This window comes from Myiozetetes cayanensis, unplaced genomic scaffold (assembly GCF_022539395.1).
Source record: "Myiozetetes cayanensis isolate MyiCay16 unplaced genomic scaffold, myiCay2020 scf20-37, whole genome shotgun sequence".
Lineage (NCBI taxonomy): Eukaryota > Metazoa > Chordata > Aves > Passeriformes > Tyrannidae > Myiozetetes > Myiozetetes cayanensis.
The window spans coordinates 11237295-11253330 of record NW_026087412.1 but is presented as its reverse complement, the minus strand read 5'-3'; the positions used below and the strand labels follow the sequence as shown (position 1 = coordinate 11253330).

General features: G+C 45.0%; 1 protein-coding gene across 1 annotated transcript in view; it reads right to left on the bottom strand.

Moving 5' to 3' along the window:
• CARHSP1 (calcium regulated heat stable protein 1) overlaps positions 1 to 16036 on the bottom strand; it is a 35221-nt gene that overhangs the window by 4846 nt on the left and 14339 nt on the right. The window contains exons 2-3 of the mRNA XM_050317053.1: positions 13106 to 13295; positions 10111 to 10233 (exon numbers count right to left, since the gene is read on the bottom strand). Of these exons, the coding sequence (XP_050173010.1) occupies positions 10111 to 10233; positions 13106 to 13275 (293 nt within the window). The 5' untranslated portion in view covers positions 13276 to 13295. The remainder of the gene's footprint in view (positions 1 to 10110; positions 10234 to 13105; positions 13296 to 16036) is intronic.

Sequence of the window (16036 nt, the reverse complement as noted above, 5' to 3'; positions counted from 1 at the left end):
TTGAAATCTGCAAAAGTAGGTAGGTAGGTATGGTTAATGGAAAAAGAAAGTGGATTCACAATCTCCTGAAGCACCAATATACAAAGATTTAAAGCTCATGGAAAATGGAGATAAATTAGGTATTACTTGAATCTTCAAAATCAAGTGAAAAAGTACAGCTTGAGCACTAAAAATGATGGGTGTTTCACTGCGGTATGTTTGGTTTAAAATTGAAATATGAATATGTACCTGGATGGGTTCTGGCAAGAAAGGTGTTGCAGATGTACTGGTAACTAAAGGGATCCTATTTTTCAAAAAAATTAAGACCAAGTGAACCAAAACACATATAGGGCTGCTGTGCCCAAAGCCTGCAAGCTGCAGCCAGGGAGATGAGAGGCAAAGGGCACCAGCCCAGACTGCAGGACACACTCCACCATCACTGAAAGCCACTGCATCCCTCAGCACTTGTTCAGTGACTGTTGGGAACACTGTCTATGTAGTCCCCAGTCCGCAGCTGAAAATACCAAAATATTTGTTGACCCACATTTCTTATGCTGAATCATGAGGTTAAATACTCCTGTTCCTTCTACTAAAGAGATCAGATTAGCCCCAAAATCTGCACAGCCCTAAGCATTACCCAGAAAGGTGCGTTTTTCTGCACTAGAAAGCACTTCTTGCAGGGCTGAGCATTACACTGACAGCATCATACCTTTTCTTGGTTTCTTTTCTTATCCAAGCTGACACTCGAAGAGGCTGAAGCTTGTGATAAAACCTCATTCGACCCCAACATGTCTTCCTCTGATCCTCTAATTTGTAGTCTTTCCTTGCTTGTTGAGGTGACTCTAATCCATCAAGGCCAGGCCTGTCCTTTGCACAGCTGTGTGAAAAGGTTGTGGCCACACAAACATCTCCAATTTCTTTTTCCGCTTTAGGCCTTTAAACTCTTCTCCCACAGATCAGATATTCTTTTCTTTCCTGCAGCTTTCTGGTCACCAGTCATTCTTGGTGCCTAACAAATAGGGGATTATTAACTCATTGCCTCCAGTGCACATGAAAAGCAAGAGGACAAAGGTTTCAGTCTGCAGCCGGAATAAATGTGAGTGAACTGTGTTCCCTGCACACTGTTTGCCCACCAAATGCTGCTCCTGGGATAGACACAGACTTACTCCAGCACTGCTATTGCTGCATGATGCTGAGAAGCAGAAACAAGCAATGTCCAGACTGTGCAGCACTTGTGGTGTTGTCAGGAAAGAACAGCGTGATGACACCTGAGAGGTGATGAGATGGTGGCACTGGAGGCAGAGCCCTGCACAAAGCTGGGGGAAGATCCTCCATCAGGAAGCAATTGCCTTAAGGGCGAAGTGGAAAATAAACAGGAAAAGATCAGAGAAAGTGAACAAGAGTTCTTGGAACAGATTCAGCCTAAAACAGACACTCTATAAACAATGTAAGTTACCTGGAGAGTTTGGTAAAGGAAGTTAAAGACAGACTTTTTTGATGCTATATATTGATTAAATATTTTTAGAACTGTATTTTTTATGTTTACCCTAACTATATATTTAATGTTGATCTAAAGGAAGGTGGAGATATTCACAGCTATTTGAGATATCAGTGTGCACGTTCAATTCAAAATAATGGATATCTATTTATCCAGGAATTTTAAAACACTGGAACAACTGCAAGCTAAAAATAGGAAATGCTTTCCTGATGTCAGTGTCAGAGTGAGACACAATAGAGTGAGTCTTAGATTATCCAGCAACTCCCATTTCCCAGCTCAGCGCCAGTCTGGTATGGTGGAGCATTTTATCCTGCACTATTTTTAGGAAACTGGGAGGTTATTAGGAAATTACCTAAATATGGAATGTTCTAGTTCTTCCTTCTCACAGCTGCTATTCATATTCCAGGGCTCCAGTTAAACCTCTTGGGACAAAGACTAAGTCACATGGAAACATTTTTGAACAAGAGTTTTCAGTGAATTCCAAGCCTTGCCGATCACCAAGCCTGCCATGGATCACACCATGCAGCACTCCCCATGGATCAATGGGCTCTATTATCTTGTGGACTTCTTAAACTTCATTTAACACCTCAACACGCCTCCCAGGAAACCTGTATTTTCATTTAAGAGCAGGACCTGACAGAGTAATGAACCACAGTGAGTTACTAATCCCAAATGCCCTCCCACGCAGTCCCAGTGCAAGCCATCAGCAAGGCCAGGGATGACCTTATCGAGCTGTCTGGCAGGCAAAGCAGAAGCAGGGCTGCCTCTCCCCACCAGTCACACCTGTAACTGGGAGAGACAAGACTAAAGAGGCTCAAACACCGAAAAACCCAAGCTGTTAATACCCAAGGTCTCTGCTAATGGATTTCCCTGTTCTCTGTGCTGAGAGAGCTACCCAAGAGCTGCCTAGGACAGAAGCTGCATTTCCCCCCCAGTACAGTGGATGCCCAGTTTTCTACCAAGATCTCTAGTCATGGTGTTGGAATCCATGCTCAGGGATAGTTATGGATCTGTATCTGCTTTCAGCAGCTGGTTCAACAGCTCAGCAGCACCTCACACTCCTTAAGGAAGAAACTGGCAACCACAAGAGAAACATTTCCAAGGATGCTTATGTGAGCTCAGTCAGAGGTACAGAAGATGCCTATTCCTGCAGGCACCCAGCTTGGATTCTGTCACAATCATACCCACTGTTTGCATCTGGAAACCAAAGCCCAGGGCAGTTATGTTCTATGCTCACTAACCACAAAGAACCTCCATCCTCGGGTGGCCACAGCCTGCAGTGCCCATTGCCTGGCAGGCAGAGTGCAAGTCTTGGCTTAGACCTATTAAATTTTGTATCATGTAGGTAGAGATTCTGGGAAGATTTAGCCACAATAACAACTAGAGTAAGGTGGCTCTCCTGCATGCACCAGTGCAATGTGAGTTTTCAGCCAACTGCAGAAGGTGGGGAACGCTTAGGAAACAGATTATCTGTGTTCTATTAATTTCCAACCCCTCTCAAAAAGGATCTGGAATTCTGCTGCCTCTCCTTCTTACCCTAGATAATTTACTTATTTCAGACTTCAACAGATGCAGCAAGGCACAAGAGAGGGAGTACATCAGGAAGGAAGAGTGCAGTCCAAAGCAGGTAAGTCATCAAGTGCCTTGAGTCTTTTGAAGGAAATCAGAAAGCTCAGATTTGGCCTCCCAGCAGCCCCAGAGCAGTCAGTTCCAGTCAGCAGAAACTATTTTGCTGCCAATTCATAGAAAAGGCAGAGATGCCAGAAGAGTTTGTTCTCTCAGCTCAGACTCAGCTCACAGATCATGTAAAGTTATCAGTTGATTTCCAACACGTATTGTTACACTCCACAGAGAAGAGATGTGGCATTAATGCCTTGCATTAAACAGTGATCTGGCAGAAAATCAGAGGAAAGAAAGGAGAATGAAAAGATGATCTGTCCAAGGACATCCAAGCCAGCTTCTCAGTGCAGCAGAAAGGCAGCAGGGAAAAGCTGGGTTCTCCCTGCAGGAAGATGCAGCTGACAGTACATCTCCAGCACAGCCAGGAACTGAGAGGCAACAGCAGAACGGGACTGTATCCCCACCCAGGAGAGACCATGTCTGTTCAGCACTCCTGAGTTACAGGCACTGCAGCCATAATCCCCTGAGCTCACACCACAGTGCACAAGCAAAGCACAGCAAACTCAGGATGTCTCCAGGGACCCAGGGGTGCTGTGTGTCAGCATCCTGGGGGAAGCACAGCATCAGTTCTCCAAAGCCATGGTTATGCATGGGGTCAGGAATCCAGCCTGAAGGACAGCCTGAAGGCCTCCCTGCAATGCAGCATTTCCCCCAGAGCCAAGTATTGGCAAACTGCAGAAAACCCACAAACACTGCATGTTTTTTCTCTTTCATTAAATCTGCTGCTCTGGCAAAATAAAATCTTTAAAAAAAAAACAAACCCAAGAGCGTGGTCATTCATCCGTCACTGCTCTTGGGTGAAGCACCTCCTTGCCTTGCCCTTGCAGGTACACACAGGCTGCAGGCCAAATCCCAGTCAAATGCAAAAGCCTGGAGAACAAACGAGTATCCATCATGTGCCTGCTCCCAAATTCACCAGGGAAGCAGAAGGGTGGGAGTGCTCTGTGCAGTGCTCTAATGCACAACATTTGATCTTCTGCTACAGGCACCCCCACCCCACTTCCCCCATCCCCTCTATCCGTGCCCTCAGGACCCCTGTCTGGAAGGGAAGCTGATGTGAACCTGTCTGTACAGGCAGCCACCCCCAGCACAAGGAAAGGGGAGCTCAAGAGCCAGCACTGCAGGGATTCCCTGCCTGCTCTCTGGAAACATCCCACACCTACAGGCAGAATGGCAAGAGAGTGAAACTGGGGCCACCAGAGCTGCTACATGTCAGTAACAACCAAACCCGTGTGCATCTGACTGACTCCTGCCACTTAACATGAGCCGAGGTGAGATACAAGAGGATACTGTTCTCAGCACTGATGCTTTAACTCCACCATCAATTTGGTGACAGTGGATCACCTTACAGTCTGGTGGAAATGAAAGCATTAACCGTATATGTCGCTATTAAAAATGTAATTAGGGCGTTTAAAAAATTTCACTCCAAGCAAGTGAATTTGCCTTAGCTTCCTGCTTTCTAAGAACTGGAATACATAGCTGGAAATATCTGGAATTACTATTTCAGCAACTCCTCCATCTCCATGCTTGCCAGATAGGGTTTTACATTCACTATAGCAAGCACATTTTATATTTGTTCTGGAGAGGAGTAAAGTGTAAAACTGAAAAAAAAACAAAATCTCATCACACTCGAAGAGCCATGACATTTTCCTGATACAACCCCTTACACCAACTTGAGAACTGTCCCCAGTGAGCACAAGGAAGCAGGACTGGCTGTGCACATGATGCAGAAGGTGGCAGTGAGGCTGTGGCTGGCACCTCTGGCTGGGTGGCAGGGGTGTGACAGTCTCCTCGGTGCCAGGTGGGAACAGTCGCTCTGGTGGGTGGGAGTGAGTTGGCTCTATCTGTCCATCTCCAGTGCTGATTGTAGCAGTTGGGAAACAGGGTTTCAGCCACAGATGCTTTACCCACAGACCACCCCAAGAAGGTGCCACGAGTGTTTCCAGGAAGCCGTGGTGACTGTCACCAGAGCTGTCACCATGCCTCTACCAGCCACACGAGGATGGCTCGGAAGGAAATGCTATCACCTACCTGTGTTGGCATTTCCAGAGAACTCCAGGCTGCCCTGGACAGTTTTGTACACTTGTACCTAATCAGTCAAAAAGGAGAACGGGCTCCACACAAGTGTTATCAGAAGTCCAAACAAATCTCTGCAACCTTATTAAAACAAAGCCACACAGACAAAGAACACCTTTCAGACCTGCATTTCAAACCAGTGTTTCTTACACTGATAATACAAACCTGGGGGGGAGTGGCTGATACACCTGAAGGCTGTGCTGCCATTCACTGGGACCTTGATAAGCTGGAGGGTTGGGCACAGAGACACCTCTAATGAGGTTCTACAAGTGTAGGGTCCTGCATCTGCAGAGGAATAACCCCAAGTATCAGTACAGGTTGGGGGTGACCAACTAGAGAGTAGTTCTGCAAGAAGAACTCCACATCTGGAGTCCTGTGGCCAGTTCTGGGCTCCTCAGTACAAGAAAGACAAGGAGTTACTGGGGAGGCTCCAGCAGAGGGCACAGGGATGATTAAGGGATTGAAGCATCTCAGAGAAAACTGAGAAGGGATCTCATCAATGTATATAAATATCTCAAAAGGCAGGTGGCAAGAGGATGGCGCCAGGCTCTTTTCAGTGGTCCCCAGTGACAGGACAAGGAGAAATGTCCATAAACTAAACACAAGAGGTTCCACTTCTGGGGAAGAACTTCTTTTTGTTGAGGACAGCAGAGCACTGTAACAGTTGCCCAGGGAGGTTGTGAAGTCTCACTCTCTGGAGACACTCCAAACCCACCTGGACATGTTCTTGTGTCACCTGCTACAGGTGACCCTGCCTCGGCAAGGGGGTTGGACTGGATGATCTGCAGAGGTCCCTCCAACCCCAACAATTCTGTGATTCTGTATTCCTACTCACACCTCAAGTCCAACACCGAATAAAGCAGCTTTGCTGCAAGTTCAACTCACAGAACATGTCAACACATCCACATTCACCTTAATCTCTTCCACAGATACTGAAATTGGAAATTTTGCAGACACCAAGTGAAGCTTTTGAATCACATATATTTGACCTTATCTTTGGGCTAATGCTCACTTATAGAAATGGAAATGCCATGCTAAGTGTTATTATCTTGTAAAAATAAATAGAAACTTACAGGAAACAGACATCCTATCTTATGGAAGACACTTCCACAAAAGTATAACCTTACAGCTCCCCAGAGCTTAGGAAAGAAAATAATTCCTCAAATTAAATGTTTATGTTTATAATCATATTAATCTGCAAGAAAGGCAGCTGGTCCCAATGCTCAAAACCTTCACTAATCATCACAGCTTAGTGATAAACATAGAGGAACAGTCTATCTTCCCAAATTCAAACTGGCATAACCATTTTATCCATGCTCCTGAAATCCTAGCTTTCAGGAAGAACTGATTCACGAGAAACAATCTGCTTTCATTTCACAGCTAGATGCCTATACTACGCTGACACAGTGAACAGACATCTCTCACATTCAGGTATAACTGAGTACAACAGGTAGAAAGGAATCAGTTGATCAACATAAGGAGGATCTCAAAACTCACACTACACAAACCAGAGTCCTTGGAGTCCCCTGAGCCACAGTGCTGGAAAATACTGCTGCAAAAAGCAATTCCCATTAATAAAGAGCAGTCTTTCTAATTCACTGTGAAATAAACTGAAATGAAAGGCATTACTAATTTGTCCTTCCAGTGCTGCCTTGCATCAGAATTAAGACAGTGATACCATCACCCTCCAGCACTAAAAGCTGTTTCCAACAACTCAAATATACTCAGAGTAATTAAAGAACACAGTGTGCTGAAACCTTCAGTACTTCAATAATAGCACTTTTCACTAACAGGTTGAGGCAGAAACATCAGCTATTTTTGAACTGAAGCTCTGAAACAGTACCTACATATGATATATTTAAAACAGTGGCCCAGTCCTGGTTCAATAGAAAAAAATCCTGTTGACTTCAAAGGAGCAAAATTGACCTAGAGAAGTTGCAAAAAACACACAAAACACTTTAGTCCTACAAAATCCATATGAACTAACCGTGCTAATACGTTGCTGAAAGATCAAGTAAATCAGTTTTTGAACACAAAAATAAGCTTGAAGAAGACAGGCACCATTTACCTGCTGTGGAGAAGGAAGAAGTGAAGTGCCATACTGAGAGCCAAGCTGTCAGTTAAACATCAGAACCAACTAAGAGCCAGGTCTGTTAATGACAGGAGGAGACTGCCCTGGGAGGCAGTGGATCCCCAGCACTGGAATTGTTAACAGTGGGTTGGGTAAAGCACCTGCCAGAAAGGCACAGGTGCCTTCCAGCAGCAGACAGGTCAGAGGGGATCCCCTCCAACCTTCTCATCTACAGTAAAAACCTGAAGAGAGCTGCACTGCAGAAAGACCACAGCACAGGGAGACTGTTCCCCACCCATCTGAGCACTGGATTGAAATGACACAACTGAAAAAGAAGAGAGGCAACCTGGTCCAGTGGGGAGGGCACTGGGATGTGAGCTGGGAAGCCAGAGATCAGGCTGAAGGTTGTACCTGAGGGACCAAAGCCCATCACCCCTGCCCACACAGCAGCTCTCAGCCTTTATCTACTCCAGCTTTCCCACACAGGGTTGCTCTGAGGGCACAGGCTGGGTGAGGGTGACAGCGAGCACAGAACCTCTGTGCGTCAGCAAAACAAACACGCTGAAAATACAGCAAGAAGTGTGGCTGCCCATAAACTTTTACAACCTTGGTGACTCGTTCAATAGTGCTTTAGGGTAGATGGAGTGGGTGGAAGGAAGGGGAGGGTGGTACACCACATTTGGGGCACAGTTACTCAAATATAGCTTATTGATGGCTCACAGTCAAAGCATTTTGAAAGCATATGGGATCGATACTCCAACCAGCACAGCCCACGAGAGGGGACTCCTGTGAGAGGGGGGCCTCTCACACAGATCACCAAAAATCACAGCAGACAAAATTATTCTCATAATGTCACACAGGATTTCAGCACAGGAGACATATGGGAGTGTTAATCAGCCAAAAAGAAAAACCCCCAGCGGAGTTTCTAAGAGTTAGAGCTGATTGAGGGGGATTGTGTACCCAGAATCAAGTTCTGGGTTTGGGCCCAGAAAGAAGAATGTGTTGGGCTAAAGGATGGAAACTGGGGAACACCTGAAAGATCAGGTCACATTTTGTACAGACAAACAAAAGAGCAACTCCAATCTAAAAGCTATGTCTAGGGTTTTAAAAGGGTTAATTTCATCTAATTGAAGAAAATTTTACTGAACTAATTGGAAGAGAAAACATACAGAGGGAAAAAAAACAGGACTGAAAATAGACAGTTCTTTAAAAGGAATTCATTAGAAGGCTGAAAATTCATGTTTCTGTGAGAGGGCTGTTTTAACTAAACCCCTGCTGATCAGTAACTGTATAGGTCAGAGTAGACATTCACAGTTAAATTTTTTAATTGTGACATAGGAAATGCTGCTTTTAAGTCATTCAGGAAATGAGGAGAAATTGTGCATTTGCATCAGACAAAAGAAAGAGGAGATATTAAATGACATTTCCTTGGGTTGAACATGTAAGTCAGATCACTCAACCCATTTGCACCCACGAGCCCTACAAAGCTTTGGCTCCCCAATGTGCAGTAACATTCCAGAAGAGAACTAGGGCAATGTAAGTTTGGTAAGACTTTTGTTGACTGACCACTGGATAACCACTCAGAACAACAAATAAGGATTACACAGCTTCAATACTGTGAACAACAGGTACAATAAAACTGGTGATGGGTCTAAAAGAGGTTATTGGAGAACAGAGATCAAGAAAGCTTATTATGCACCCTCAGAGACCAGCTGTAACCCCAACACTGGTCAACATCTCACTCTAGAAACAAATATAAAAATTATCCATTAAACCTGGCAGACAAGCCAAGCAACAAATGCCAAGGGCAGTGCAGTCAGGGAGTGTGCTCTGGCTCTCTGGGCAGACAGGGCCTGTCCAGGTGAGATGTGCTGCACTGCAACCACACCAGAATTCAGGCATCCAAGAACCAGGAATGCAAACACTGCCGTCAGGAATGCCAGGCTGGATCTGGGACTGCACCAAACTTTGATACTGCAAGGGATGATGAGGTCAGAGCAGGTAAGCAACTATGCAAAGACCAGGGATAAGAGGGCTAATGCGATTATGGGATGTACAGAAGGAAAAACAGAGCAGGACTCTGCAGGTGATTTTACCTCCATATACTGAAAGTATGTGCACAGTGTATGGTCTTAAAATTATACTTAAATTCTAGAGCATACTTAGAAAAGAGACTGAAAAGACTGGTTTAGACTGGAGAAAAATTCATCAGTGAGGGACTTAAAAAGCTTTATCTGCTTAGTTTATCAAAAGGTAAATTTAGGTGATGGTTTTCAGAGTGAACTGAACTTTTGTCTCAAGACAAAAAAGCAGAGGTACCAATGAGACCTTTAACAGAGCAAGCTTTAGCTATAAACTTCTCACAGCTGAAGCTAGATAAATTCAAGGAAGTAATAAAGTGTGACTTTTCCCAACAATAGAGGCAATTAACCTTTAGTTTAATAATGGTACAAGCAGTGCAAAGTAACAGTAATGAGTTTTCAGTGTTATAAGTCTTTACATTAAAACTGGATACCACACATATTATTTGCTTCAGGTAAATGGAAGTTTCTGGATCTGGGCAAAACTGCACAGCTTATTGCAAGACATTTGCCAGGATCATCTTCCAGCTTTTAACTCAACATATTTATAATAATACAGGAAAAGAGCAGCATAACCTACTGCTGTCAGTAACATCTGCATAAGCCCTCTTTGCTGGGGTAAGGGTGACAGATTATAACTCAGTCTTGCATTTGAAGTGTCAGATGCATTCCACAACTAAGGCAAACCCAAGCTCCAGCCTCCCTTGGCCCCCCAGATGACTTACTCAGAGATGTGTACGAAGATGTCTGGCCCTCCATCCGCAGGGGTGATGAAACCGTGGCCTTTGGAGCGACAGAAGCACTTACAGACACCTTTGTAGATGGGACCCTCTGATGCCCTCACGGTTCTGCAGAAGAAAGCCCAGGAAGAGCAGGTTATTGCTGAGCACAACTCCAGGTGTGTCAGCCAGAGCAAACAGGCAAAAGGGCACAATGGGCCAAACACTCCCAGTGAGCAAATTCCTTGGCAGGAACTGCTTAAAACTCATTTTCATACTCTGCACATGCTTTGCCTGTGGCCTTCTTAAGGGAGATAAAGACGATGAAGATGTTTCCTTGCACTATAATCCATCAGTTGCCATCTTGAATTCACCTGCTCTATCGCTGTGCCAAATTTTCTTTCAGACACCGAACTAAATGTGCACCTCTCTTACCTTTCCTGAGTTTGGGAGTACCAGTGTGCCCCAGAGCGTTGTGCTTTCACACATTTCACAGTCAGTGAGTGCATGTAGCATGGAGAGAGTGCAGTGCATAGAGACAGGTATAGTGTGTACACACACCCCTTCTGCATGAATGTCCACTCTTATCCTGCCAGACTATGATGCAGTGAAGCCAAAATTTCACCTCCCAGTGACTCCAGTGGGCTGTGAAGCCTCACTGGTGTGCATAACACCAAGACTCCAGGCTGAACTCCTCCTCCACTGTCCCAGGACCTGTACTTTAAAATGAGATCGATTTGCAGACCATGCTTTAGGATGGCTCACTGCCATCAAGAAAAGGGACTTGCATGAACAATGACCCACCCTGAAAAGTGTGAGATGAAATTCTTTTCCCCATCAAATACATCGAGTGGAACCCCCAGGGATCCAAACTCACTCAAACATTTTCATTAATGAAGCCAACTGTTTCAGACATCTTCTGGAGTTTACACTGAGGAGTTACTAGATCAGGACTTGCTCATGCCATGAGTATCAGTAGGTTGCTTCCACATTAGAGGAGGATTTTGGTACAATTCTTCTAACTCAGTAAGTGACTGTGTTGCCATTTGGTTACATGCATTATGGCAACTTTGACATCACTTTCCCACATGTTCAAATTTTTTTACATATAGTTTAAATAAAATTGTTAAAAAAAAAAAGTGGTAAGCTCTGTTCCTTAAGTCAAACTAACACTAAAGAAACACAGTTAAAAGTGCTAAAGAGAAATCTCCACTAAATCACTTCATTTCCAGCTCTATAAAGCTGTCAAAGCACCTGACCTCACAAGTGCTTGTAACATAGAAAAGCGCTTGCTGTCCTAAACAAGCCATTAAAGTTCAATTGCATATTTCAAGGAGATAAAGCACTGTGGGGGATGAGGCCCCACACTTTCAATGAACCAAAATTAAATAATCCCACTGAATAATAAACCACTGTCTGTCACATTCATCTTTTCTATACAATTGTGGGGCCAGAGCTCACCTAGAGCTCCCCTTGTTTAAAGAGGACACACATACAAAATTCAGAGCTATTCTGATTTTCAGGGCAAACAAATACAGCAAGAATCCTACACTAATTAATGATTAAAGAACTGCGGAGGCCAAATAATAAATTCTTTCATTTTGTAAGAACCAGACTAAGATTAACAGCTGAGAAGACTTACAAAGAGTTCATTATTAACACAGAACTGAGACAAGCTAGCTTGGACTTGCTTTTCAAGGGCAACCCCAATTATTAAGTCAATTATGTTCCTTTTAGCAATCTACTTCCATTAGAAATTTCAGGGCATTTGAAGGCTTTTGGAACTGAAAACATATAAACTTCTCTTCTGCTGCTGCTGACACTTTTTGCCTCGTTTTTAAATACAGAAGTAATAATATGAAGCATCACTGAGATTATTATTTAAATCTGGAAGAAAGGAGCTGGGTAGCACTGCAAAGGCAGAAAGGAAAAAGCCACCAGAAAAAACTCCATCCAGATAAAGGCTGGCTGTGGGACAGAGACCAAGCCAGCACTGCCAGACCTCCCTTACAGAGACCAGCAGAACTGCAATGATTGACCACAGCTCCACATAATGCCCTCAGACCCCCATTCAAAGGCTCAGAGATTAACAAAGAAGCCCCACATTGCCTTCTGCAGGTCAGCCCCTCACTGGGAGGGCCATCACAGGCACAGGGAATTCTTTGTGATGGTCAAACCTTGCGACACCGTCCTCTGGTGCTGTTGGAGGAGTCCTCTTCAGACAGGACCTCCTGGAGCCTGCACAGCACCACGGGGCCACGAGAAAGCTCAGGGGACGGCAGCTCAGCCGGATCACTACCCCAAATAGCTACAAATGCAACAAACCTCATCTCATTTTATGGAAAATCTCACTGAAGAAACCCTCAGAGATAGAGATCAGGGTTCATACCTTGAAAACCGACACATTCTTTTACAGGTCTGTTTGAACAATCTTAAGATGGACATATGAAAGCTGGATAGGAAAAGGAAACAAGGAAGCACTTTCCTCTGAAAAGTGATGGAGCATCCCTAAAATGTAGCCTGGATGAGGTGTCAGGAGTAAAAGAACTAAAACTTCCAGAGAGGTCTGATCAAGTGCTTCAGGAGCAGTGAGGAGAGAAGTCATGACAAAAAAAGGGTTGGATCTAATGAAGAAACGCCAACAGGAACCGGTCCCAAGAGCCACAACCCAATGTCTGAAGTGAAGCAAAGCTTCAGATAAGAACTATGTTTTGAAAATTCTCAGTGTACTTTCCCCTCCCTGTAAAACCCTGGTCTTAAAGAGTGCAAGAGACTTTGAACACCCTCTACCAAAGCAGAGCACCAAAAAACTACAGGAGATTTGGACTAAAAGTCTAGTGGCATCAGAATTTATTGGAGAAAAGACAACAGTTACATAGCAGAGCATCTTCTAGATGCAAACAACCACCTCCCCCATCCCCCCGACTACCTTCCCTGATCGTTCTGCCTGAGGGCAATGGTTTGTTTGCGTTGTGAAAGGCAGGTTTTCCCCCGTACTCACGCAGAAAACGTCCTGGTCCGTCGGGTGGGCAGCGGGCTGGGGATGAGGTACCTCATGGGCGACGGGGAGCGCTCCCTCGCCCTGCGGCTCTCGGGCAGGTGGAGAGAACCGGGAGAGGGTGGAGAGGCAGGGGACTGCTGGGAGGCGGATGAAGTGGGCTCAGAAGACATTCCTGATGCCTGGGAAAAGCCTGGAGAGAGGAAGAGATCTAACTTAGCCCAAAATGGGAATTGTCATAAAAGTCACAGATTCTTCAGATGACGGTTTTGTAAGAATGTGACTCACTTCCTGCAGACGCACACACGGACACAGTTGCACCAAAAGCTCCTGCTCTGTATCAGCGAGTTCATGTTTTTTAAAGTTTATTTGTTTTTAAATGTCACAGCTTTTGTAAGCTCTACTAGGAAGCTCCACTGAAAACAGATTACTCCACGATTAACGTATTGGCTTACTCCTGCCTCACCCACGGGCAGTGGCTCCTGATGGAGAGCTCAGCCCCAGCACGAGGGATTGGTGTGCCCCACACGGCTCCACGACGGGTGGGGTTTGACGACTGACAGCACAGAGGAGCCTCCTGCATCTGCACACAAACACACCTTACAAGAAAGAACCGCTCGAAGAGGAAATGCTGAGATAAAGGCTGCACCTCCACTGCTGGAGGTTGGTTTCCTGGTGCCACCACCTATCAGCACAGCTCTGCCAGCTCGTAACACCTTCAGCCTGACTGCAAGAAGAGAATCACGTAAGTGCTCCTTAATTCAGTTCAGACTGAGTCAGACAGGCAATTTACTCTGCCAAGGACAGGAACACAGACAAAGCTGGGAGGCAGGGGCTGACCGTGAGGAGGTGACCCCTCCCACACCTGCAGAGATCTGGCAGACCCAGCAATCCCCCTCGGTAGGTCTGAGTCTGCTACAATCTCCCAGGAACTGGGAAGCCAATAGTCCACATCTGCATTCAGACCCCCTGCAGCCTCAGGTTTGCTCTTATTCAGGTCCGACAGCAGACGAGGGAGAAGATCCCCTTTCTCAGCACACCAACAGCAATATGTGTCTCATCACACAACAACTAGAACTCACAGAATCCATGGAAAGGGAAAGATGAGAAACAGCAGCACTTCTATGCAGACAAATGCATGACTTACAGGTGCAGCAGTGACAAAAATAAGAGGAATCAATCAGCACTGCTCTGTTATTACTATACAAGTCTCCATCCACACTGGAAGGAGAATAAGATGTACAAAAATAACCAATAACCCATTACACTCTTACTTAAGAAAACTAAAAATATCTGGTTATCTGGATGAGTTAGCAAAAAAAAAAAAAATTGTGGTGGTCTGGGTCAAGAAAATATCATGAAGGCAAGAAAAGCTGCTTTTAAGACCAATGGTTTAACTGAACTCAAATCTCTCACATCCATTATGCACCCTCCTTTTGACACCCACACTCCCCAGCCCATGAATTATGGAGTGGATCCTTCACATGACATTTGAGAGATGCAGCCTTCTTGTCAATGACAAATTCATATTATTTCTTCCTGAAACTGAGGACTAAAATTAAAAGGTCCTCTTAAGAATGAAGTCACCAGGGAACAAAGGCTTTTGTCTTTAATTGCTTGGGGTGCTGAGAAAGATAGAAGTGGATAGTCATGTTCCCTCCTGCACCAGCTTGAGCCCTCCACGCTGTTCTCAAGAGCAACAACTCAGCTGAGAACAAAACTCCAGCTTTAGGGAAGTCATTTCAAATATGGATAGCATTTGTCACCCATGAGCTAATGTCCTGCCCAGGGTCACAGCACAATGTTCAGCTGAGACCAAAATGATAACAGCAATGGATTGGAATTTTCCAAATTTCCTCTTCCTCCAAAGAGGCCTCCTATGCTGGCTGGTACTGAGGAAGTCTCCTGGGCTTTCTAAAGACCTCTCCTTTGGGTGCTTTCCTTTCCAGGAATGGATGTTTGACATAGCAGGACTATAGCCCTAATAAGTCACTGGAAAACTAAGAGCAAACAATTAAAACCTCACTCTGATAACTAAGCACACAGGTCTGGCTCTGCACAAGTGAAAATGCAGCTTTCAGAATCACACACTTTCTCGCCTCATCTAAATATAAACCAGCTTGTCAGGTGACAAGCAAAATGCAAAGCATTCACCCATCCACTGCAATACAACCACAAAGTACTGCCCATCCTCCTCAAACAAGGGTAGAGAGGCAGGAGAATTTTCCCTCCTTTCTTTAAAACACAGATGAACCACAAAAATATTTACAAATAAAGAAGTCTAAATGGAGTTAGAAGAGTGCTAACGTATGCTATTGTTCCCATTTATATTATTTTTGTGCCCTTTGCCCTGTAAACATAAAAATAAAACAGTGATGTAGAACATTCGGTACCGTCTCATGTACAAATACCCTTTCTGTTCCCTGCCCACGGCCAAGGTAGATGAATAACCTCGACTCTCATAATTTCTATTACACGAATCCTAAACCACGATCAGAGCTGGGTGAGAGCTGACACAAATGCTCACAGCTGGAGGCAGCCACAGCAGCCACGCTTCGCTTCACACACCACCACAGCAAGTGAGGGCAGCTCAGAGAGGAGGGGAGGCAGACCAGCAGCCAGAGCAAGCCTGTGGCTCCACTGCAGCTCAGCTACACCCTGCACTGGCACATATGCTGTGTCACTGCAGGGGCCAGGGCACTGGCACATCCCTTTGCCTCTTGGGCTTCTCTGACAACTGCAAAAATCAGACACAGTGAAAAGGACTGGAGACTGAACGGGCAAGTTTTATGGTGTGTGTAGAGTGGGATGTCAGCAGCTCCTGGCTCCTGCAACACTCACTGAGAGGAGCACTTCATCTGAGCCTGTTCAAAGACAAAGGTGAGAGTTCAGCTATTTTGGTTTGTGCTGGTGTGGCTACTTCTTGATGCTGTT